This window comes from Podarcis vaucheri (assembly GCF_965113315.1).
Source record: "Podarcis vaucheri genome assembly, chromosome: 2".
NCBI lineage: Eukaryota > Metazoa > Chordata > Lepidosauria > Squamata > Lacertidae > Podarcis > Podarcis vaucheri.
This window is the reverse complement of record NC_138760.1, coordinates 113028626-113053283: the sequence shown is the minus strand read 5'-3', so window position 1 is coordinate 113053283 and position 24658 is coordinate 113028626. Positions and strand designations below refer to the sequence as shown.

The 24658-nt window shown below is 46.3% G+C and overlaps 2 protein-coding genes and 1 long non-coding RNA gene across 8 annotated transcripts in view; 2 read left to right on the top strand and 1 right to left on the bottom strand.

The window, feature by feature from the left end:
• The window catches only part of LOC309525534, a 116909-nt gene that overhangs the window by 53072 nt on the left and 39179 nt on the right, over positions 1-24658 (top strand). The window lies entirely within an intron of this gene.
• On the bottom strand, positions 3224-14387 carry LOC309524778 (uncharacterized protein). 4 transcript variants are annotated; one of them, XM_082209813.1, is made up of 7 exons: positions 13284-14387; positions 12935-13114; positions 12297-12417; positions 9646-9713; positions 6948-7068; positions 5548-6159; positions 3224-4476 (listed from the first exon to the last, which is right to left on the bottom strand). In XM_082209813.1, the coding sequence occupies exons 2-7, from the start codon at positions 12947-12949 to the stop codon at positions 3545-3547; spliced, it is 1869 nt and encodes a 622-aa protein (XP_082065939.1). In that variant the 5' UTR covers positions 12950-13114; positions 13284-14387; the 3' UTR covers positions 3224-3544. The 4 variants fall into 4 exon arrangements, with proteins under 4 accessions (XP_082065939.1, XP_082065938.1, XP_082065937.1 ...); XM_082209812.1 differs by having other exon boundaries at positions 9646-9734; positions 13284-14386; XM_082209811.1 differs by lacking the exon at positions 13284-14387 and having other exon boundaries at positions 6948-7069; positions 9644-9734; positions 12935-13088.
• On the top strand, positions 16057-23929 carry LOC309525015 (uncharacterized protein). Of its 3 annotated transcripts, none has more exons than XM_082210342.1 (5): positions 16057-16192; positions 18857-18973; positions 20516-20548; positions 21167-21841; positions 22961-23929. In XM_082210342.1, the coding sequence occupies exons 2-5, from the start codon at positions 18940-18942 to the stop codon at positions 23500-23502; spliced, it is 1284 nt and encodes a 427-aa protein (XP_082066468.1). In that variant the 5' UTR covers positions 16057-16192; positions 18857-18939; the 3' UTR covers positions 23503-23929. The 3 variants fall into 3 exon arrangements, with proteins under 3 accessions (XP_082066468.1, XP_082066469.1, XP_082066470.1); XM_082210343.1 differs by lacking the exon at positions 16057-16192 and adding an exon at positions 16417-16498; XM_082210344.1 differs by lacking the exon at positions 16057-16192 and having other exon boundaries at positions 16589-18973; positions 20862-21841.

Below are 24658 nucleotides of genomic sequence, written 5' to 3'. Positions count from 1 at the left end.
ATGTAAATACATTCGGAAGTAAATATCTAAATAATTCCCTTGTGATATACAGTAAGTGGGGTTCCCCTCCACCATTTGCCCTGCCTCTTATGAGCAATCGGATTTAATTGTATTAAATTTTAATTTAAATAATCCATCGATAATATAAATTATAAAACAGATTTCCTCTCAAACAGAATTATTTTAATTTTATTCACTAACAGCATTCATATGCCACCCAGTCACGACGATCTCTGCGTAGCTTACCAAAAGCAATGCATTTCGAAATACAGAAATTATTTTAAACTGTAGCTCTGGTCTACTTAAAAGGGGGGAAAGGAGGCTTCCGAATCAGACTAAAGTAATCAGACTAAATTTAACTAACTCACAGAATCACTATTTTTTAATCCCTGGCTCCTTTTTCGTGGTCATAAACGAAAGAAAAAAACCAGTTTCCGAATCAAAGACGTAGCTTGATTTATTGTTTCAGGAGCAGGAAGCAAACACAAAATGTAAAGGCAAACCGAACGGAAAATGAAAAAGGTAAAGAAGTACCGGTTTCAGGGGAAACACCAGCGTCTTACCTCCAACCTCCTTCAGTGTTTTACAAATGGCCTGGGGTTAAGATGGGCCCCAGCTGAGTCAATGAGTGAGGGGCAGTCAAATCCTAAGCGTACCCTCCAGAACCCCAAACCTCCCTCTTTCCTGGAGGAGAGAATTGGTGCGTCCCTCCCTCCTGTGGTAGGAAGGCCAGGATTCTGCTCACCTATGGGCCCTCCTTTCTCTTAAAATCTCACCACCCCCATTTTCCCCACCAGCACCTGCTCTTCCCAGCAAGTTGCTTTGGTTCTCTGTCTCACCGCTGGGTTGGTTCATGGGGGAGGGGTGCCTGTGCTTTTGCAGTTCCCCCTGCCATCTGAAGCATCTGATGAGAAAGGAAAGTGCCATTCTAAACCTTGAGGCTTTGCCACTGCTCCTCCATCTCCCCTGATGTCCTCCCTCCTTACACACCAGCGGGGAAGATATGGTACTTTGTAGAGAGAATATAGGTCTGAATGGGTAACTTGTTGTGGGATGTAATCCGCTGAGAGCAGTCAAGCACAACATTCCTTGTTTTCCTAGAGTGGACATGTGGTGGAATGTTTGGTCCAGCCCAGGGGTCTGCAACCTTTAAGACAAAAAGAGCCACTTGGACCCATTTCCGAAGAAAAAACAACAACTGGGAGCCACAAAACCATTGCGACATTTAAAACAAATATATCTCCGGAGCCACGATCTGACAGCAGGCGGGAAGGTGACGCCGGGACGGTGCGTGACTAACGCACGCACTGCCCCCATGTGACATCACAGCCAGTACAGCAGCCGCCACAGTGAGGAGTGTCGGGGCACACAATGCGCCTCCTCCCCTTGCTAGTATCTGCCCCGGAGCCGCAGCAAACATGTAAAAGAGCCACATGCGGCTCCGGAGCCGCGGGTTGCAGACCCCTGGTCCAGCCAGTCGAAAACTTCCTGTTTTCTCCTGGCTAGAACATTCTTCCTTTGCATGTGACTAGAGGTGGGCGTGACCTTACCTGTCCAGGTAACAAAAGGACAAGGCATGCTGCCACACTCTCTCTTTTTCACTTCTTTCTTCGTTTGACCAGCTTCTAGCTTGGACTGCCCTGCTAGATTCTTAGCTAGCAGAGGCTGGGATCTTTCCTCCATATGGGGTAGATCCACATGTATATATTTGTAACTAAGTCTGCCTTCAGGGATCCAGCGTTGAACTGACATGATTAAACAACTTTTATTGACTTTAAATAAGATTGTTGTGTGTTTATTCTTTTAAGAGGGATAAAAGGGAACTTACCAGGAACATACAATTCAATACAGTGGTACCTCAGGTCAAGAACTTAATTCATTTCGGAGGTCCGTTCTTAACCTGAAACTGTTCTTAACCTGAAGACCACTTTAGCTAATGGAGCCTCCTGCTGCCGCTGCACTGCTGCTGCATGATTTCTGTTCTTATCCTGGAGCAAAGTTCTTAACCCAAGGTACTATTTCTGGGTTAGTGGAGTCTGTAACCTGAAGCGCCAGTAACCTGAAGCGTCTCTAACCTGAGGTACCACTGTACTGAATTGTATGATAGTGAGAGGCTTACACAAGCTTGCAACCAGCTATCTGCTGTGCATGTTAAAATGAGAATGTAAACTCTGCTAAGTAAAGGAACTTGCTAGCGCATGTTAGGAAGGATATTAATAAACAATATGTCCTCTTCTGCCTCTCTAAACATTCCCACACTTTTAGGGGACTCCCCTTCTTCCCCATCCATTGCTCCATCTGTTTTGGCTTTCTCCTTTCATTCCCGCCCAGCCTCCTTCTCTCCATCCAGGCTCCTCCCACCCATATGAGGTTATTAGGCCAAGGACTTCAGGATTATGCTCCCTGGCACTTGGAAAGAGCGCAGTGGTCCGGACAATCTAGGCCACATTTGCACCATGCATTTAAGCAGGGCCATGGCGCTTTAAAATGGCTTCCCCCAAAGGATTCTGGGAGCTGTAGTTTCTTAAGGCTGATGAATTCTTAGGAGACCCCCTTTCTCCTCACAGAGCTACAGTTCTCAGAGTGGCTTAACCATAAGTCCCTCTTCACAGGGAACTCTGGGAAATGTAGTTCTGTGAGAGGAATAGGGAGTCCCCTACAACTCTCAGCACCCTTAACAAATGACAGCTCCCAGGATCCTTTGGGGGAAGCCATGACTGTTGATGCTTTAAATGTGACCCTAGTCAGGAAACCACCATCCACTGATGGTACTCGCAGATTGGGAAGGGGTCACCTGACAATTCTACCTGATGTCTGGGAATGGTACATGGCTTGCGTGCTTGTTTATTGTACAGTCGTACCTTGGTTCTCAAACGCCTTGCGACTCAAACGTTTTGGCTCCCGAAGGCCACAAACCCAGAAGTGAGTGTTCCGGTTTGTGGACGTTTTTTGGAAGCCGAATGTCCGATGCAGCTTCCAATTGAGTGCAGGAAGCTCCTGCAGCCAATCCAAAGCTGTCAACGTTTCCCTTTTTTTAAGGGAAATTCCCTTATTCCGAATAGGATTTCCCTTAAAAAAAGGAAGAAGTTGACAGCTATGAGCCAATCGGAAGCCGCGCCTTGGTTTTCGGAAGTCAAACAGACTTCCAGAGCAGATTCTGTTTGAGAACCAAGGTACGGCTGTATTTGTAGCCTCATCTTTCTCTTCCAAACAACTGAAGATGGTCTATACAACAAGGTTTTATCCATTTCATCCTGCTAACAACCCTTTGAAGTAGGTTAGGCTGACATGACAATTGGTCCCAGGTCACCGGCAAGCGTCATGGCTGAGTATCCATGTCCAAACCAGGCCAAGCCCAACACTCTATCTGGTACATTTGGCTCTCAACTACAGCAAAAGGGTTTGAAGTTTGAGTGAAAATGCCCTTTTTCCAGCCACCTTCCCTTCAGGCTCTAATTGTAGAAAGGATCTCACCATTTGCAGTTATGTGACAGGGTTTATCAAGGTTTCCCTTTCTTTGTTTTAGCCCAACACAGCCGGGACTTCACTGATTCGCTCCAGGACTGTAGCCACTGCCTTCCAGACCTACAGAACCGGGGGCAAATGGGTCACTCTTAATGGTCACAGCTGCAATGGGCAGCTGATAGCTTTCTCCAATGAGATGGGACATCTTATGTTGAATAAACTGCTTGCTACCACTGAAGTTTTTCCCGCAGTCCGGACATATGAACGACGTCTTCCCCGCGTGAACTCTCTGATGTGCGACAAGGTGCGAACTCACGCGAAAGCTTTTCCCGCATTCGGGGCACTGGTAAGGTTTCTCTCCCGTGTGGATTCTCTGGTGGATCATAAAGTGGGGTCGCTGGCTGAAGCGTTTCCCGCACTCCAAGCACATATACGGCTTCTCTCCCGTGTGAATCCGCTGGTGAATCACTAGGTTCATTTTGACGCTGAATTTCTTCCCGCAGTCAAGGCACTCGTAAGGTTTTTCTCCCGTGTGAATCACTCGATGTTTCGCCAGGTGAGAGTTCCGGCTAAAGGTTTTCCCACAGTCAGAACATCCATAGGGCCTGTCGCCTCTGTGGCTTCTCTGGTGCCTCTTGAGGGCTGAGTTCTGAATGAACCTGTTCCCGCAGTCTGGGCAGACGTAAGGTTTCTCTCCTGTGTGTATTCTCAGGTGGTTAACCAGATGGGAACTGTACTTGAAGTTCTTTCCACAGTCGTGACATACAAGTGGCCTCTTAACCCTAGCGGGCCTTGTCTTTATTGTGACATCTTTCTGAGATATGAAACTACCTGTTCCAGAAACGACTTGATCCTGGGCCTGCTCTGAGGGGTTTCTCTGCAAACTTCCCTGGTTCCGAATCTCTTTTTCCACTTGAGGATTGTGAGGGGAAACTCGTTGTATTCCAGGTGGTTCTAAGGGCTCACAAACTTGCTGCTGAGGCGTCTTCTTCTTGCTCCTGCAAGGTATCCCTATAAGGATACGAAGAAGAAAAGGTTAAGGGAGAGCATGTAAAATGTAGGGTAGAAACTGCAAATCCCTAAAACAGGGGCAATCTGTGCGCCGAGAGCTGAGAATTGTTAGGAGACCCTTATTCCCTGAGAGGGTTACAATTGCCAGAGTTCCCTGGGAAGAAGAATTGATTGTTAAATTACTATGGGAATTGTGGCTCCTTGAGGGGCACAGGGGGTCTCAGGAGCCTTAAGAAACTACAGCTCCCACAACTATTTGGGGGAAGCCGTAATTGTTTAGAGTGGTATTTTTGTGCTTAAATATATGGTGTGTACGTGACCATTATGCATGTGAAGTCCTCTGTGTGGGAACTGCAGTCAGAAAGTGCTAGTTGGTCCATGAAAGGGTTAAGACAGCAGAGCTGGATTCCTAGACACAGCTAGGTCATGCCTCCTCTTCTCTGACAAGGGAGGAAGTGAAGCCTTCTCTTCCTGTTCCGTCTCTCTCCTCACCACGTAACTGACAAAGGAAGACGTGGCTAAGCTTTGCTCCAAGCTTAGAGCATGAGTTTGAAGCTATCTTTTTGTATTTTCTACCTATTAGTGTTCTGCATGTGTTCTCCTTGGTGCCGCTTGGATAAAGGCATGAATCTGACCTTTGAAACATTTTTTAGGAAAACATTTTAAACTTACTTAACACTGCGAGAGAGCAGAAGAGGACAAAACTCCTCTGTTCATTGCCACGGGAGTTTCCCAGCAGACAAAATGGGATAAAAAGGTTTAACAGCCTACATTTAGCCACACTGTACCGCTGCTTGACTTCTATAAGTTTAAAAATGGCAACTGAGGGTTTTCCCCTGCTGAAGAGTGAGTTTAGCCCCACATTTTGAATCCAGGCACCCAGCTGGATTCTTTTGTTATTTACCCCATGCATGTGGGTTACAGGATCATAATATTTTCTTTCCATGCTCTGGACATTCTCTAGTGAGATATAACACGTCAGTGAATCAATTTTGTTATAACCCAAAGGAGAATGATTAACAGGCCTCAGAGGACAACATGTGAATGGGACAGTTAACCGCACTTCCCTACCATTATGAATTTTCTGATGTGTAATAAGGTTGGAGCTTTGGTTGAAGCCTTTCCCACAGTCAGGGCACTTGTGGCATTTTTCTCCAGTGTGGATTTTCCGATGCCGTATGAGGGCCGACTGGTAAATGAAGCTTTTCCCACAATCAAGGCAGGCGTAAGCCCTCTCCCCGGTGTGGATTCTCTGATGTTGAGTGAGGGCTGAGCTCTGACTGAATCTTTTCTCACAGCTGAGGCAGGCGTAGGGTTTCTCCCCAGTGTGGATCCTCTGATGCTGAGTCAGGGCTGAGCTCTGATTGAAGCTTTTCCCACAATCGTGGCACTGGTACGGCTTCTCTCCTGTGTGGATTCTCAGGTGTGCAGTGAGTGCTGATTTGTGACAGAAGCTTTTCCCACACTTGGGACAGGAATCCTTCCTTTCTCCCATGTCAACCGGATGACATTTTGCAGCGCTGATGCTCCCTTTAAACTGGGCTGTTTCGCCCGACTTCTCCACCGGTTGTTTCTCCTCCTTGTGACAGGGATTGGGACTTGGAGATTCCCTCTCCCGGGAATATTTCAGCAATCTCCCACAAGGCTCCGTGGATTTAAGGTTTCCTTGTTGATAGCATCCACCTGCAAAGAAAGAGTCTGGACATTAGGCAATATGGTGGAACTAACAGCAGAAAAGGAACAGCAAAGTCAGGTTTTCTCTGCCCTCTCCACTCTCCCTGCACCTGCCTCAAATCTGCTTTGGATGTTTGGAGGACCCCTAGGAAAAGATTTAGGGGTGCAGGCAGAGGAGGTGGGGGAATTTCCATTGCACAGCCAAGAGGATTTGTGCCAGCAGAAGCCCTTTGTTGGCTACCACCCTCCATATCGCCCTCCATAATAATAATAATAATTTTATTATTTATACCGCGCCCATCTGGCTGGGTTTCCCCAGCCACTCTGGGCGGCTCCCAACAGAACACTAAAAACAGAATAAAACTTCAAACATTAAAAACTTCCCTAAACAGGGCTGCCTTCAGATGTCTTCTAAAATTCAAATAGTTGTTTAGTTCCTTGACATCTGATGGCAGGGCGTTCCACAGGGCATGTGCCACCACTGAGAAGGCCCTCTGTCTGGTTCCCTGTCACCTCACTTCTCGCAGGGAGGGAACCGCCAGAAGGCCCTCGGAGTTGGACCTCAGTGTCCAGGCTGAACATTGGGGGGTGGAGACGCTCCTTCAGCTATACTGGGCCCCATTCTGGATTAATTTTAGTTTCTGGGTCACCTACAAAGGTGACAAACACCCGAGGCAGCCTTCACGATCCCCACCATTGTCAATAAAGCTAAAAAGTAGCAGAGGAAAATAAATCCAGTTCAAGATGCCAGGGCTCAAGTGTTTAATAAGGGAAGGGATAACAGGCAGGATACTTACTCAGTGAAGCCCACCGCTCGTAATTCTCCCGCATGACGTCCCAGTAAAGCGCTCTCTTGCTCGCATCCAGCAAGGCCCACTCCTGCTCGTTGAAATACACAGCCACCTCCTCAAAAGCCACCTGCATTTTAAAGGGTTGGTGTTGGTCATCAATAGGAGTATAGCATCTAGATCAAGGGAAGTAATAGTGCCACTGTATTCTGCTCTGGTCAGACCTCACCTGGAGTACTGTGTCCAGTTCTGGGCACCACAGTTCAAGAAGGACACTGACAAACTGGAACATGTCCAGAGGAGGGCAACCAAAATGGTCAAAGGTCTGGAAACGATGCCTTATGAGGAACGGCTAAGGGAGCTGGGCATGTTTAGCCTGGAGAAGAGGAGGTTAAGGGGTGATATGACAGCCATGTTGAAATATATAAAAGGATGTCACATAGAGGAGGGAGAAAGGTTGTTTTCTGCTGCTCCAGAGAAGTGGACACGGAGCAATGGATCCAAACTACAAGAAAGAGGATTCCACCTAAACATTAGGAAGAACTTCCTGACAGTAAGAGCTGTTTGACAGTGGAATTTGCTGCCAATGAGTGTGGTGGAGTCTCCTACTTTGGAGGTCTTTAAGCAGAGGCTTGACAACCATATGTCAGGAGTGCTCTGATGGTGTTTCCTGCTTGGCAGGGGGTTGGACTCGATGGCCCTTGTGGTCTCTTCCAACTCTATGATTCTATGATTCTATGTGTTTGTGTATATGTGTGTGTGTGTGTATACACACACATATATATAAAGAATTCCTCCTCTGCCACCACCCAGAATTAAGGTTCTTTTTCTTTGTTTCCACCCTCTTCCCCTGCATCAAGAATCTCAGCACAGGGCTGCTTCCAACAGCCTTGTAAGAAACTCCTTCAGTGCTTGGCATTGAAAGTCACCTCTGCTGCCTAGGAAGCCCATCAAATAACTTGTTTCTGCAGATCTGAAACTGGTCTACGCTTGTAGTGCAGACATCCCTGTATAGACCTACACTGGCTTAACTGACCTGGCATGTGGAAAACTCCCTTCCTGTGTTCCTTTCACCAGCAGGCAAATACTTTTTTTTTTTGTTCCAGTAGGCCTTTGGTCACTAACTGGCATTTGAGGCAGGATGAGTGCTATTCTTAAAAAAAGAAAAAGAAGAAGTTGAAAATGTTTTCAGTGCTGTTTTCAATATTATTGGGTTTTTTTTAATACAGTGCTACTTCAGTTTCCGAACGTAATCTGTTCCGGAAGACCGTTCGATTTCCGAAACATTCGAAAACCGAGGTGCAAAGGGTGGTCTGCAAATTTAATAGAGAAAATTGAGAAACATATGCACTCAGTGGAAGCCGTTTGACTTCCGAGGCGTGTTCAGAAATGGAAGCATTTATTTCTGGGTTTATGGTGTTTGAGTTCCGAAACGTTTGTCAATGGAGACGTTCGAAAACCAAGGTACCGCTGTATTTATATCCTTGTGTGCTTTCAGTTGCATCTGCTTTAACTGCTGCTCGCACCCTGTGATTTATCATCTTGTGAAAGTGTTGCAGCCACAGGATAATCATCTCCCCCGTGGGGAAGGTCCTGGGTTCAATTCCTGGTGTCTTCAGGTACAGCTCTGGAACGTTCCTCCCTTAAGCCCTGGAGGCCCTCTGCCTATCAGCATAGATGATATTGAGCTAGATGAACCAATGACCTGACTTGGTATAAGACAGTCTTCTAGCCTCCTCCATCTCCTTACAACTACAAATCCCAGAGCGCTTTAGGGAAGCAATGACATAAAACAGTAGAAATCCGGGTCAGGACTGCAGCATATACAATACCCTAAGTTCTCAACCAGGCTGCCCCTGGTCCGTCTTCTTCCACGTAGGTGAAAAGGAAATAATGAGGCACCTATTTTCTTTCAACACGTGTATATATATATATTCTGTCTTACGATTTAGAATATTCATTTAGATAACCTTAAAATATCAATGTCTTCCCTTCTTCTCTTTCCATAGTTCATTTTGCATAGCATAAATCCCTGCATATTTTATATAAACTAAACCATTCAGAATTCCATTGTTTCTTCCATCAAAACTTATTTACACTGTTGAATTTATCTTAATGCTGCCAACGTTTTCAAGTATACACAATTATCCCCCATATATTCAATAAACATTTTCCAGTCTTCTTTAAACGAACATTCTTCTCGTTCTCTTATTCTATAAGTTAAGATCCGCAAGCTGCACATATTCCAACAGTTTAAGTTGCCATTCTTCTTTATATGGGGCCTCACTCGTTTTCCATTTTGGGGCAAACGAAACACAGGCCATCGTAGTGGCGTACATAAATAACCTTTTTTGACACCTGGGAATTTCCATCTGAATTATCCCCAAGAAAAAAAGACTCTGTTGGTTGTTGTTTTTTGAAAGGTGCTTTTAAACATTTTTTTCCAAGTCATTATAAATTATTTCCCAAAACTATTTTACACTTTTACAGGTCCACCACCATGTGAAAGAACATAAACTCGACACATAGCTGTCAACCTTTCCCCTTTTTAAAGGGAAATTCCCTTATTCCAAATAGGATTTCCCTTTAAAAAAGGGAAAAGTTGACAGCTATGCCTCGACCTCATTACATCTCCAGATGTAGATGTTACACTTGCATATTTCCTGTCCACTTCATGCAACATGCCCACCTGCAGATTCCGGCCTACCTGGGGAATTTCCATGGTGACAGGAGAATGGGAGGGTGCCAGAGGAAGCCAAGATGAAATCCTGCCATCTGTTGGGGTGAGGAGGACACCTGGAGATTAGAGAAGAGTCGTCTGTCTACACATCATGCCTCATGACTTTGCTCCCCACTATCTTTCTTTTAAGGAAACACCTCCATGAGACCAAAACCCTGTAGTAGCATCCTGCCTCTACCTATCAGACCTAGACCCTAACCCATTCCAAAGCAGTTTGAAGGGGCTTGGCACATACAACCTATGGCAGGCATAGGTAAACTCCGGCCCTCCAGATGTTTTGGGACTACAACTCCCATCAACCCTAGCTAACAGGACCAGTGGTCAGGGATGTTGGGAACTGTAGTCTCAAAATATCTGGAGGGCCGAAGTTTGCCTATGCCTGACCTATGGGGTGTCCTGATTTATAGGCGCAAAGGAGGGTTTGTGAGGGTGGTTTGGTGCAGGGATACCAAAGAAGGGTGCCAAAAACATCAGGGTGATCCATTCCAGTGCTTTATTAGAAGGAAGTGTAGACTCACAACACAGGACTCAGCTACCTTCGTAAAGAAAAAGCGCTTTATGTGTGTTATAACACTGTGACACACCAGATGGCGCTGTGGAGTCCTGTCTTTCGCCAAGGTGATTTCCCTTTGCAGAGTTTACAACGTGTTTAACCGTATCGCTTTTTTGATGTGTCTAGATCCAGTCACAGCATGGAAAGCACTGCTGCCTTTACAGACCCAGGACGGACACCACACCAGGGAGAAAGTGCCATGACTTGTCTTCACCTGGGAAAGCATTTATGCATTACTTATATCAGGACAGCATAAGCCAATCGGGCCAGAACCTCGCATTGATTCACCTGCCGAGGAAGGCATAGGTGGCAAGACTCCAAGTCTTGCAGATAGCTCCCCTCCCTAGAGTAATAACCATGCGTCTCAGGCCCACAGATACACACATGGATAAAAGCTATTCCCAAATTGTCCATCACAAACCAACACGGCACCTAAAACAACATGGGGGCTACACAGAGGACAGAGCAAGTGTCATTCTCAAAAGCTGTGGTTGCCAGACAGATTTTGCTTCCACACTGTGGGTGTCTCTCAATGCAAACCCCGTAGTTTCTCTGACACGTAAGAAGGATTGCAGATTACCTCCTTTGGGGAACTGTTTAGCACTGTTTTGCTGCTGCAAAGAGGGCAAAAGCTCAGCTTCTTCACTCACACAAACCATGACGGATTCTGCAGGTGCCCATGAGCAAGAAAGGTTGGTGGTTCGAATCCACACGACAGGGTGAGCTCCCGTTGCTCTGTTTCAGCTCCTGACAACCTAGCAGTTCAAAAGCGCGCCAGTGCAAGTAGATAAATAGGTACCACTGCGGTGGGAAGGTAAACAGCGTTTCTGTGAGCTCTGGCTTCTGTCACGGTGTCTCATTGCGCCAGAAGTGGTTTAGTCCTGCTGGCCACGTGACCCAGAAAGTTGTTTGTGGACAAACGCCGGCTACCTCGGCTTGAAAGTGAGATGAGCGCCACAACCCCATAGCCGCCTTTGACTGGACTTAACTGTCCAGGGGTCCTTTACCTTTACCTAGCCCTTCTGATTTAAAGAGCATAAGAAAAAAGAAAAACACTTTCTGTCTCCACAGATCATCATTATAAAGATGATCCTTTCTGCCATCAAATGCGCAACTATGATTGGCTTGTGCCTATTGATTATAACCTATCCTGAGCCTTAATAATGATAATAATGATTGTATAATTTATACCCTGCCCATCTGGCTGGGTTTCCCCAGCCACTCTGGGTGGCTTACAACATATACAAAACATAGTAAAACATTCCCTAGAAGAGGAATGAGTGTAAGATTGTATTAACAAAATTAATATATGGCTTCACTGCAGATGGTAACAGCAGTCACAAAATTAAAAGACGCCCGCTTCTTGGGAGAAAAGCAATGACAAACCTAGACAGCATCTTAAAAAGCAGAGACATCACCTTGCCAACAAAGGTCTGCATAGTTAAAGCTATGGTTTTCCAGGTAGTGATGTATGGAAGTGAGAGCTGGACCATAAAGAAGGCTGATCGCCAAAGAATTGATGCTTTTGAATTATGGTGCTGGAGGAGACTCTTGAGAGTCCCATGGACTGCAAGAAGATCAAACCTCTCCATTCTGAAGGAAATCAGCCCTGAGTGCTCACTGGAAGGACAGATCCTGAAGCTGAGGCTCCAATACTTTGGCCACCTCATGAGAAGAGAAGACTCCCTGGAAAAGACCCTGGTGTTGGGAAAGATGGAGGGCACGAGGAGAAGGGGACAACAGAGGACGAGATGGTTGGACAGTGTTCTTGAAGCTACCAGCATGAGTTTGACCAAACTGCGGGAGGCAGTGGAAGACAGGAGTGCCTGGTGTGCTCTGGTCCATGGGGTCACAAAGAGTCGGACATGACTAAATGACTAAACAACAACCACAATAGGAATGAGTGTAAGATTGTATTAACAATATTAATGTATGGCTCTGGTGTGTTTTAGAGAGATAAAGAACCGGGTTTCTTTTAACTTGTTTGCTGGGTCCTTGAAAAAACAACAATAATCCTGCATGCATCTGACAAACCCAAGCTTTTAACACTAGGCAGAGCACTTACCGAGTGAAGTCAGGTGCTCATAGTTCGCCTGCATGACATCCCAATATAAGGCTCTCTCGTTCGCATCCAGCAAGGCCCATTCCTGCTCAGTGAAATACACAGCCACCTCCTCCAAAGTCACCTGCATAGTGTAGAGTCAATAGCTATCATTTTAAACCATCACAATCCCGTTTTCTTTTTCTTTTCTTTTTTTAAATAATATTTATTGAAACACAAAAAAATTAAAATTACACAGAAAAAAGACAACATTACAAAAAAGAGAAAAAAAGACAAAAACACAAAAAGAAAAAGAGAAAATAAAACCATCACTTTCAAATTCTCCAATTTCCGTTACCTTCTTTCCATGACCTCCTCCTCCTCCTCCCATCTCTTGTAACTTAATTAATAATTGTCACAGCAAATCCTTTCCATAATATATAATATTTATCGTTACGTTACCTTACTCTATTATCATCTTGTCTTATAAAAGCGACCTTAGAGCTTAAAACCTAAATCTTTTTTGCCAACTTCTCATAACCATTACCTTTTTGCCAGATTCTTTAGACATTTTAGCAAGAGCCGACAATCCCGTTTTCTTTCCACCCTTGTGTTTTTCTTCCCTGACCCAGAGTCCAACCCTCCTACAGAAAACTGCCTACCTGGGGAAGCGGCATGATGCTGGATGAATGGGGCGGTGCCAAAAGGAAGCCAAAAGGAAATTCTGCCGCCTCTCAGGGTCAGAAGGGTTCCTGGAGATTTACCACCCGAGGCAGCTGCTTCAGTCTGCCTAAGGGTGGGTGGGGCTCGCCTTGGTGGGGCTTGTACTCTACCCTGAGTTCCTAGAGGCAGGATAAAAAAGATGTTAAATTGAGGAAATGGATAAACAAAAGGCAGAAATCCTTCAAGAAATGCAAGTAGAGAATAAAAACAAGGCACACACACATTATTACACTATTTCCCCCCCAAATACAGTTTTGTGTGCACTGATGTGAAGAAGATGCTACTAACCAGAGGTGGGAAATATGCAGTCCTGTTACTTTTCACAGCTCCTTTTTGCATCAGAAGCTCAGCGCTTCTGTTTTGCCTATGCCTCTTTTCATTCAAAACCACAGCTACAGAAGCCAGGGGAGTTTTCGGTCTGAAGCAACAGGGCACCGCTCCTCCTTCCTGGCTGCAAAGAAGACTGGCGCTAAGATGGTTCTTGCAAATCCCCTTTTGGAAGGTGCAGCCGCTGCCTCAGCTAAACCCAGTTCCACCTCTGCCTGCAGAGCAGGGTTGTGTGAGAAGAGAGGGTTGCCTCTCTTTCCTGCTTCGCAAACACCAGAGCCCTCTGCTGTCAATGTACAATCATGGCACTGCTTGTGAGGGAATTTGCTTTTGACAGCCCTCCTTATTTTTGCACTGGCTTCTGAAATGGGTGGAGGGTGGTTGCCTATTTGTTTACATTTAAAATGTACACACTATTTCCACCCTCCAAGGGTGTAAGATAGCTTCATCACATATGTAAATGTCCCACTGATTGTCTTCATTCAGTCATTACTGCACCAGAACAGCTGCAAATGAAACAGATTTGGCAGTATTTACTATCCGGCTAGGCAGCTCTGACTGGGGGGGAAAGGGGTGGAAAAACAAGAGATCAATGCAACTACAATACCAGGAAAGATGCTACAGCAAATTATAAATCAGTCAGCCAGTCTGTAAACATCTTGAAAACAATGCTGTGATTAGTAGAAGAAAGCATTGGTTTGTCAAGAATTCTGTCTCCCTCGCTCTCTTTTTAAAATTAGGTTACTAACCGGTTGGGAAAATGCTGAAAACATAGGAAACCTGCACTTTCAGGTGAGAAACAAAAGTTGTCCTGTAGTTTGATTTCCAGAGTATATATAGATTAATAATGAAATGAAAAAACTCACAATGCCCAATTAAAATGATCCAGGTTTGCATTTGTTCGTGTGACTGATTTCATTTAATCATGCGTTAAATGCTGACAGTCCTGATTAAGGGAAGAACTTTCAAAAACACCTTTTTTCTGGAAAGATCTTAAAATAGTCAAGTGCGATTTATGGTCTTTTCCAGACACCTTCCACAGTATTCACACCAGTATTCACACTTCTGATTTGGGAAGCAGTGGACACATATTATCAACAGTCCATACCTACCCTGTCATTTCTTGTGAAATACTGCATTTTGAAGGGATGTCCTATTCCATTATTATTATTATGCTATTTATTCCCCGCCCATCTGACGGGGTTGCCCCAGCCACCCTGGGCGGCTTCCAACATATATAAAAACATAATAAAACATTAAACATTTAAAAAAAACTTCCCTATACTGTACAGGGCTGCCTTCAGATGGCTCAAGGTCACATAACTCCATACCCTCCAACATTTCTCTGATGAAAAGAGGGACATTATATTATTATTATTATTATTATTATTTCACAGGTGTCATGGATTCTTCATCTGTCATGGATGCTTTAGCTGAGATTCGTGCAATTCAGGGGGTTGGACTAGATGACCCTTGGGTCCCTTCCAACTCTAAGATTCTATGATAATGATGATTTTACTATTTATACTCATAAAGGTAAAGGTAAAGGGACCCCTGACCATTAGGTCCAGTCGTGGCCGACTCTGGGGTTGCGGCACTCATGTCGCTTTACTGGCCGAGGGAGCCGGCATACAGCTTCCGGGTCATGTGGCCAGCATGACTAAGCCGCTTCTGGCAAACCAGAGCAGCGCACGGAAACGCCATTTACATTCCCGCCAGAGCAGTACCTGTTTATCTACTTGCACTTTGATGTGCTTTTGAACTGCTAGGTTGACAGGAGCAGGGACCGAGAAAGCTCACCCCATCGCGGGGATTCAAACCGCCAACCTTCTGATTGGCAAGCCCTAGGCTCTGTGTTTTATGTTAAGTTGTGGGTGAACATATCAGACGACACAGCGATTCTTCAAACAGCTCTTGTTTATTCACAGGCCAGAACAGAACTGATCTGAAGGGTTCAGCCAGCCTGCTTATATAGAGCTCCACTAGAACGCAACAGTAACCACTTTCTGTAACTATCCAATCACTGAACGTCACTTTCAATCCCTTATTTGCATATGTGGACCTGAGTGAAAACTATCTACAGCATCCCCCTGCTGGCCCAGGGTGAGAACTTCAGTACATAACAGTTTAACCCACAGCGCCACCCACGTCCCATATTTATACTCATAGGGACATTCTATTCTATTGTTGTTGTTGTTCTATTCTGTTGTTGTTGTTATTCTATTCTATTCTGTTGTTGTTGTTCTATTCTGTTGTTGTTGTTATTCTATTCTGTTGTTGTTGTTGTTGTTGTTCTATTCTATTCTATTCTGTTGTTCTTGTTGTTGTTCTTGTTGTTGTTGTTGTACTATTTATACCCCACTCACCCAACAGGGTTGCCGCATCCACTTAGGGAAGCTTCCAACATATATAAAAACACAGTAAAACAAAATATTAAAAAGTAATAATAATTAACCCCTTCCCTATACAGGGCTGCCTTCAGATGGTTCCGGTGTCCCACACCCTCTGAAAACAGGGACATCTTCACCCCCAGCCAGTGGCTGGTCCTCGATCGGCGCTTCCCCGGCCTCCCGCCAGCAGAGGCCGCTGTTGGCTGCGGAGGCGAGAACCCTCCGCCTGCCCCCGTTTCCTGCCTCTCCCGCTCTCCTCGCTCCCCGCTCCGAAGCCTCGGTCAGCGGCGGACTTCCGGCCTCGGCAGCTGCGCGGCCACCATATTGGGGTTTGTTGCAGCCCGAGGAGGCCTCGGCGCCAGCTCTCCCTGAGGCCGCCCGAGCAGCAGGGACTCTTCCGGGGGACGGCGGCGTAGGCGGCGGCGGGGGGGAAGCGGCCCAGCTCCAGGCTCTTCGCGTCCTCCGAGAGCCCTTGGCTGTGTAGGTGGAGGCCCCGGCGGAGTTTCGGGCTTTCTTCCGTACTTGCAGTTGTGTTTTTAAAAGCGGGGCGGCGGGGAGGGGGGGGGAGGAGAGATCTGAGGGAAAGTGCCAGGAATGGGCGGGGCTGGAGGGCGGGGGGAGGAATGTTGGGGGGAGGGTCGTGAGGAGGGGGGGGAGGGAGCAAAGGGTGGGGGGGGGTTAAAAGAAAAGGGAGACCCTGCTTGTGGGACCCGCCTTTTGTCTCTTTGGAAAGAGCCCCCGACGCGGAGAAATGAGGGAGAGGGGATGCCCAGGAGAGCGACTCAAGTAAAAGAAATTATTATTTATTATGATGATGATGATTACTATCATCACTATTATTATTATCATCACTATTATTATTATTCGGATCTTGCGAGGACGGGTGTACGTGTGAATGTGTCTAGGGGTGGGTTGTGTCAGGCTTTCGCACCGCCGCCACTTCCGGCTTTTTGGAGTCACAGATCTCCCCCCCCCCCATCGCGCCGAGGAAGGCGGGTGGGAGTGGGAGGTGAGTCATAATAACCGCTGCAATTATTGCATGCCCTGGCACCAGCTTTATTTGCGTGTGTTGTGTTGTTTTTCTCTCTTCCTCCCCTGGTCAAGGCGGAATCGATCGCTCGGGTTATTTGTTTTTTTAACAGTTTCCTCACACTTCTCTGCGCTGTGTCCTTAATAGCAGAAGTTCCACACAGTGGGTTGTTGTGAAGCCATAAAAGGGAAGGGGAAAGCAGGCTAGTGCAAATCCGGAGGGAGATGACAGGAGTGTAAAAGATCTAAGGGACATGGGAAATGTTTTCTAAACCGGTCTTTACCTGCTGCTGAAAAGAACCACAGCACAGGTGCCGGGAAAGCCAAACTGGGGAGGCCAAAACTGACACAATTGGTGTCACCACTCTCAGTTTAATAATAGACTTCTCAGCACTCATACATTGCTTAGGAATCTTTACAACAACCCTGTAAAGTACGTGATTGACAGTAGGTGTTGACAGCAAAAAGAATAAAGGTTCTGGGTACCTGAGTGGGAGAGAATCAATTATTCTAAAGGCTTTCTAATGAGCCAGGCAGCTTGTTATGAGTGAGATTAAATATTCGGGAGCAAAAGTATATCTTTGTCCCTGAGTTTGGATTGTCTGAAAACTTTGTTCTGTAGAAGTTAATGTTAAAATTGGAACTTGCTGAAAGGTGGAAGTGAAGCACTCCAGTATATAAGTAAGCAAAGCAGAACTGTATTAACTGGGAAAGGAAGAACCCAGCAGTTGGTACAATTAAGGTGAAGTGTTCCAACGTGGGTGCATGTCTCCCACAGAGACCTTTCATGGCACCCTTAGGGTCTGCTTTGCCAGCTAAAATTAGGCTTGAAAAGAGCATTCTGTTGTGGTTAATAGAATAGATTGTGGTGTGAACTTGATTGTGGTGCCCACAACTGTTTCTCCACTTTGCAAATGTGTCCTTAAGCTCTGAAAGGTTGTTGACCCCTGAATTAAGGTAACAATTCTGGTGAATATCAGATTCTGTTTGTTTTGTGTTTTCGTATAAATTCAACGGAATACAAGTAAAGGAATTAGGGCAGTCACAAGTTGATGCCTGTTGTGTGTAGCTACTAAATGAGTAGGACTTTATATGGGAGAAGACAGACATATACTGCACAGCCCCAAACATGAGTTGTTTATGCTGGCAAAAAAAAGTAATATTTGTGTGCTGAGGCTGCAATGTTAATAAAATAGAGAATCGTTTTTGTGAGTAAGATTATATTGTAATAAGCAAAAACAATGTTTAGAGCATCAGCGGAGTTAAAATATATAAACTGGACTTAGCAAAAGAGGAAGCAGGGAGAGAGAAACCTAAGCCAAGAGAATAGCAGCCATTTGTCATCATACTCATATTCTTTTTTTTATTACTTAAATTATATGGTATCTCTATATTGTATAATGTATTTATGTTTCTGAATATAAGACATTTGGACCTAATTAGGTAACAAAAAATAGTAAATAACTATAGATATACTGATATCTTATTCTTTTATTGTTTGTTTAAAATAATTATATACTGCTGTTCCTCATTAACAAGACCAGGGTAGTGTACAATAAAAGTTTTTTAAAAACCAGTAAAATGTAACTGACAATGTTTATGTGATTTGTTTTGTAGCTCTTTTCCGTGTTTACAGTTCATTTCAGTTCATTTGACTTTAGATGGCCTTGGGTGCTTGTAAGAAATTAGTACAGAAAGTTTTGACACTACTGTTATTGTATTGCTGGTTGTAAATAGAGCTACACATTGATAAGTGCCAACTGGCAAACCCAATTTAAGAGTCATCTGAGGCTAATTTGTTTGTAGCAAAAGCTTTACCGGCAACGCCCTGCTGGTATAGGAAAGGCAATAAGTCAGTTCCAGCCCAGTCCTGTGTGCTAAATCTACTGTGTTTAGCGCAGTGCCCTCTCAAGTGAAAGTAAAGGATTTCATCCCTAATTTCAGTGCCTTCTGAATTTGCATTTATGCCAGAAGGAAGTGGATTGCCTATCCCTGCCAAAAGTTGAAAAACTCTTCTGCTAGGCTCTACAGCAATTTCAATGCCCCGAATCAGAGACTTCTGCTTGGTGGCTTGTGCAGTGGAGTTTAATGGGCTTTTTCTGTTGTCTGTTGCAGGGGCTGAACGCCTTCTTGAAGACTCTGCTCAAAGCACAGGAGTGGGGGGGGAGGGAAAGTGAGAAGGGGCATCTAGAGAGATCATGGAAGAGAATGGTGAGGATGTGACTTCCTTGGGTAAGGATCTCTTACGTCTCTTTGGAATGCTTCTGCATGTCCCAGTGGTAAGCCACAATATGGCTAACTCATTGCACAAACCCGTTGGATCCCAGCAAGGAGCTTGAACTCGCCTTCCTCCTCCCTGGGCTTTTTAGGTATCTAAGCCTAGTGTATCTACTGAACCTGGTATCATGGCTAAGGTTCCTCCTCTTTTGCCATGATATGTAGCCGTTTGGTACAGATCATGGTTAAATGACAGACCTTAGCCATGATCTCTGGTTGAGCCAACATGCTAAGCCAAACCTTGGCTTGACTGTCATGCTGCACTGACCGTAAAAAGATCAGGGAGCTGCACATGGTGAAGACTCAGGAATGCTTAGATATGTTTAGACATTGTTCCTGTAGTGGACGTGTACCTGAAAAGTGGACCCTAGTAATTCTAAATTTTGATTAGTTGATCCTTCCACAAATTCATGGAGCATTTGGAAGGAGGAGACACCGCATGTCAACCGGCATTGGCAGCTGCTGTCCTGTTGATGAACTTGCCTCCCTCTGCTGACAGCTTTTCACAAGCCAATGGGAAGAGGAGATTTCTCTCATTTGTTAGCAGAAGGTCAGCCCCTAGTCGTCCACAAAAAAGGGGGTTAGAGCTACTAGAGCAGGCATAGGCAAACTCGGCCTGCCAGATGTTTTGGGACTACAACTCCCATCATCCCTGACCAGTGGTCCTGTTAGCTAGGGATGATGGGAGTTGTAGTCTCAAAACATCTGGAGGGCCGAGTTTGTCTATGCCTGTACTAGAGAGTGACTCTGAAGCTGCTGTTCCCAGGAGCAGGTGAGTTGAGAGTGCTTGAAGGTAGCTTCGCAAATAAGGTCATGAAAGTTACAAGCCCACAACAGTTGCTGTTGCTGTTTTTTGCCCCATGCATATCTGTGTTGGAGATCTGTGGCACATAGATGGCTTAGGAGGGCAAAAGCACACAGAATCTTAAAGGGTACAGACGTTTCCTTGTCTGGTTACCTGGATGAGATCCTTGCTCTTCATAGACGAGCAGCCACTGCTGCCTGTTGCCTACTATGAAAAGCAGCCTGAATAGTGGGAGGAGTTCCAAAACACCTTGGAAGGAGCTTTAATACCTTGTAGCATCTGAGTTGGTTTTCAGTCAGCTGAGATTTATGGCATTTGCCCACAATCAAAAGGATGGTGCTTTTTTGGATTGAGCAACACTTCAGAGTTTGCTCATCCAAATAAACTATACGGTGACTGCTTCCTAACAGCGAAATCAGAATTCCAATTATTCAGAAAAATCCTTAGCACCAGCTTGGGATTTATTTTGGTTTTAATGGGTATTTGGTGTAAAATTTAGATTCCTAAAAATCTGTTTCATCTCGTTTTTGTTTCAAAAAACCACATTTCCAGCGCTTTTGGTTGCGTTGCATAGTTTTTCCATTGATTGCCCTTTCCTTGTGACTTTCAGTCACCTTTTCCCTCCAGTATTGCTCATAAGAGATCCAGAAGTCTTCACCTCTAATTTTGTCTGTTTCTCTTTTCTCCCCGAGCGGCCTACATTTCAACAGATGGCAGTTACACAGGTGAGTAATTGTTCTTTTGCATGTCGACCAGGCCAGGGTAAAGGCAGGTGTGTTTAGAAAGCTGCTCTTAAACTGTTACACGATTGGAATACGTTACGAAAATTTTCCTTAACTTTGTTTTTTAATATATGTTGGTTTTTTTCTGGTCAGGGGCTTAGAATAGTGGAGGTTAAAGAGGGATGGAGCTTTTAAGATCGCTTCACACGTTACGCTAGACACGTGTATCGCACCGTTGTCACGTATCTCTTTTTTCGCATGTCGGAATGCAGACTCCCGTGCCATTTCCTCGAGGTCACACGTGTTTTCTTTGCAGGCCAACTTGCGGGAGCAAAGATGCGAGACGCGTGTCTCTCGTAACGTTTGTGGGAGGTGCACATGTCTCAGCGGGGGAGTTGCCAGCGTGACCATAGAGTGCATTGTACAGAGCGTCCCGCCTCTCTCTATCCGCACTCTATCGTTAGGAGCTTCCTTGTTACACTCCCCCTCCTTCCCGCTAGTGCTCTTTTTACTGCGCCCCAGTTGAGAAAGTTTCCTGCTGCCATTTTAAAAACAAATTCCTGCCGCCGGTATTGGCCGGGTCACCCTCGGAGCACACCATGTTGTCTGATACCCTTCCAGAGACGGTGCCGATGCCGAACCACGGCACCATGGCAGCTTCTTCGCAGGGCTCTTCGTCTGCCACGAAATCGAGGCGCCAGCCCGTTTGGACCGACGAGGAAACCCGGGCCTTCATCCAGGTTTGGGGCGACGACGCTGTGCAGAGCGCCCTGGCGTCCAACTACCGCACGGTCGCGCAGTTCCAGTGGATCGCGGACGAAATGCGAGCCCGGGGTTACAACCGGGACTGGGAGCAGTGCCGCGAGCGGGCCAAAGTGCTGCGGCGCGGCTTCAAAGAGATAGTGGACGGCAACAGCAACGCCGGCCACGGGCGGCGAGTGTGGCCGTACTACGAAGAGCTCAACCGGTTCCTCTGCATCAAGCAAAACCTGGTCGTTCCGCGGCTTTCAGGGAGCAACGCGCGGCCACCGGTGGACCGCCGGCGCCGGGAACACAGGGAGACTCAGGACCCTGCCTACGAACCGCCTTCTTCGGTTGGGAAAGGCGACAAAGGGACTTTTGAAGAGCCGGATGGGGACTGCTTGCTCTTGCCAGAGTCAGCTGGGTCGCAGCACAGTGAAGCCAACATGGAAAACCAAGTGGGGTCTCCGGCAGCCAACTCCGATATATCCATGGACGGCAGTGGCGGCCCTGGAACTCCGACAGATCCATTGCCATCCAATGACTCAATTTCTGGTGAGTCTTGTTTGGAATTACGGCTTGCCTGCGGTGGGGGTGGGCTTTGGTATGGTACATGGTTTGTTTCAGTTGTCCGTGGACTTCTGGACAGGTTAGGTAATTTTGGGACAGGGAGGGGTTGCTTTATCACGCACACTTGTTTCCAAGTGCAGAGCAACGGAGTGAAGTCTGAGGATCTTGAGCAGGGCTCGGCAAAATAAGGTCCACAGGCTGGATCAGGCCCATTTACCTTCAGGATTTGGCCCACGGGCTGTCCGTGGATTGGCGTGGGGATTCTGTTCATTTGGGCTGCAACATTTCCCCCCCACTCTCCCTCACACACATTGCAGTGGCGCCTCCTCCCTCCCTCCCTCCCTCCTGGCTTCTCCCTGCCCTGCCTAGAGGAGGAAGGGGACTGGGCTGAGCTGGCTGAGTGCCATTTTAAGCAGTCCCTCTCCGGAGCCAGCCCTTTCACGCTGCTCATCTTCCCTCTGCTGCTGCCACTGTACTCCTGTGGGCCAGAGAGCGGAGTGGATGAGCTTCATCTGCCTACCCACGAGACGTGGTGGTGGTGGTGGCGGCAGCCCCTGGGAAGGTAAGTGCAGCGACTGGGGAGGAGGACTGCTTGCCTCCCTCGCCTCTTCTTCCAGCTCCCCCCTGCCGGTGCTGCTTCTTCAGCCTGCAACAAGGTCTGGGGGACAGTGGATCGGCCCGCGGCTAATTTTTTTTGCCAACTTCTGAACTTGAGAAACACAGCTTTAATTTCAGCAGCTGGGGAATCAAATCCTCAGTCAATTTGGGATGGGTAATATTATGCTTGGGGAAAAACCTGGTGAGATTTCTGAAGTTGTAACAGGGCTGGGCTTCAAAGTTCAGGGTGGAGCTGGAGTTCTCTGCTTAACAGAATTTGTTGTATGACAGGAAAGCAAAGATATAGACATCTGCAGAAATCCAACAGTGCCACCAAATTGCAGACACTGACTTTTTTAAAAAAAACATTTTTAGGGTGGCCTTGTGTGGAATCTGGAAGCTGGCGTGTGCACGTATGAATGTTTTAGATTAGCGTACGGTAGGCTGTTGCGAAGTCGCATTATTCATCATTTTGTTCAGCCTGCTTTCTGATGTTTGCCCCTCCAGCGCCGAACCTGCGCCCTCGACCGCTGACGGCCGCCGAGAGGATGCGAAACCTCCGTTGCCGGCAGAGGAAGAGGAGGGGGGACACTCTGAAGGAGCTCATGGAAGTCACCTCGCAGGCCACCAGCGAACTTGTCCGGACACTGTCTGACCTCACGCACAAGGAGGTGGCTTCCTTTGAGCGTGCCTACAAGGAGGATCTCTCGGCCCGCAAAGACGAGATGGAGCAGAGCGCGGAGGACATTGGGAGGCTCGTCAGCGCCCTGGAATCGAGCGACCAGACGCTGAAGGAGCAGCTGAGCAGCCAGACCAGTGTGTTGCAGGGCATCCTGGAAGTTATGAAAGACATACGGGGCAGAACGTCATACAGTCCGCCCTACCCTTCTCAGTATTATGACTTCCCGGGCCCTAGCATGATGCATGCAGCGGCCACCTCCTCAAACGGCCAAGAGATGCCCTGCCCCTCCCCTTCCAGCCTCGCATTCGCTTCCCAGCAATCAGCTACCAGCAACGGAGACGTCTCTCCCCGGAAGCGAATGAAATGAAAACTGCCGCAACCCAGAGGCCCGTCTCCTTTTAGTCTCATTGTGGGAGCGGGGAATCCATCCCTCCAGCTGTTCGTTCTTCTCGTTACAACATATATATTGCTTTTCTTATTGCATAGTTAGAATGTGTTTTCACCACATTTACACGTGTGTCTCCCCACAGCGTTAACGGTTGTGCGGAAACAGCTGCCAGCAATGTACATTTAAATTTATTCTTATGGGGGGGGGGTTCCTTTTTTTTTTAAAGTGTACCTACATTTGTTTCCCTTCCATCTTGTTTCCAGAGGAATGCAGTGTTTGATGTACATGTGTACAAGTTTTTTAAACAAAACCAATAATAATAATAATAATTACACTTAACACATTACCGGCTACCTGTAAGAAGGTAATCTTTTAAAAAGAAATAAAGATGCACTGTTGTTCCAAATTGTTCAACACGTGTTTTCCGGTAGCATCTTAAGATCCCGAGAATTTTTACGCTGGGTCAGAGATGGGAGTTCTGTCAAATTCAGCATTCTGTCTTTCGAGAAAAGAAGAGTCTGTGGTGGGGTTCTGGTGGCATCATTCTCTCCTGTTCTTACCACCCTGCATATCTGGTCAAGGTTAAACCATCTCTGAAAATGGAGCCTGTGGTTCATATCCACCAAAAGAAGCGGCATGCATTTACATAATCCTTTTTAGACACTGTTTTCGTGCATCCTCTGGTGATACATTTCAGAGCTTATAAAAATGCATTGACTTCAGAAGCACCTCTCGTTTTCCTTCAACTCACTACCTCCCAATTGCCATGGGTAGCTCTTTATGTTTTGTGTACGTTGAGCAGCCCTGAATTTTTCTCCGCAGCGCTCGAGGCTCCAGACCTTTTGTGTTCTTCATCAAACGCCTTTTCTAAGCAGAAAAATCGCTTGTTTAAGGCACCAAACCAGACATGGATAGCAGCAGAACATCAACAGGTGTAGCTAAGCAAAAGACTAAGAAGGTCTAAGAAGCTGAACCTCTCCCATATTTGCCACTCCAAATACTTTTCTTCCAGTCACGCCCACTGGGCAGGGAGAGGATTTAGCAATCCTTAGCCACACACCACTATCTTTTTATCATTGGTAATTTTTCGCACCGCTTTGTATCCAAAGGACATTAGGCTCGCAAGGCTGTAGTT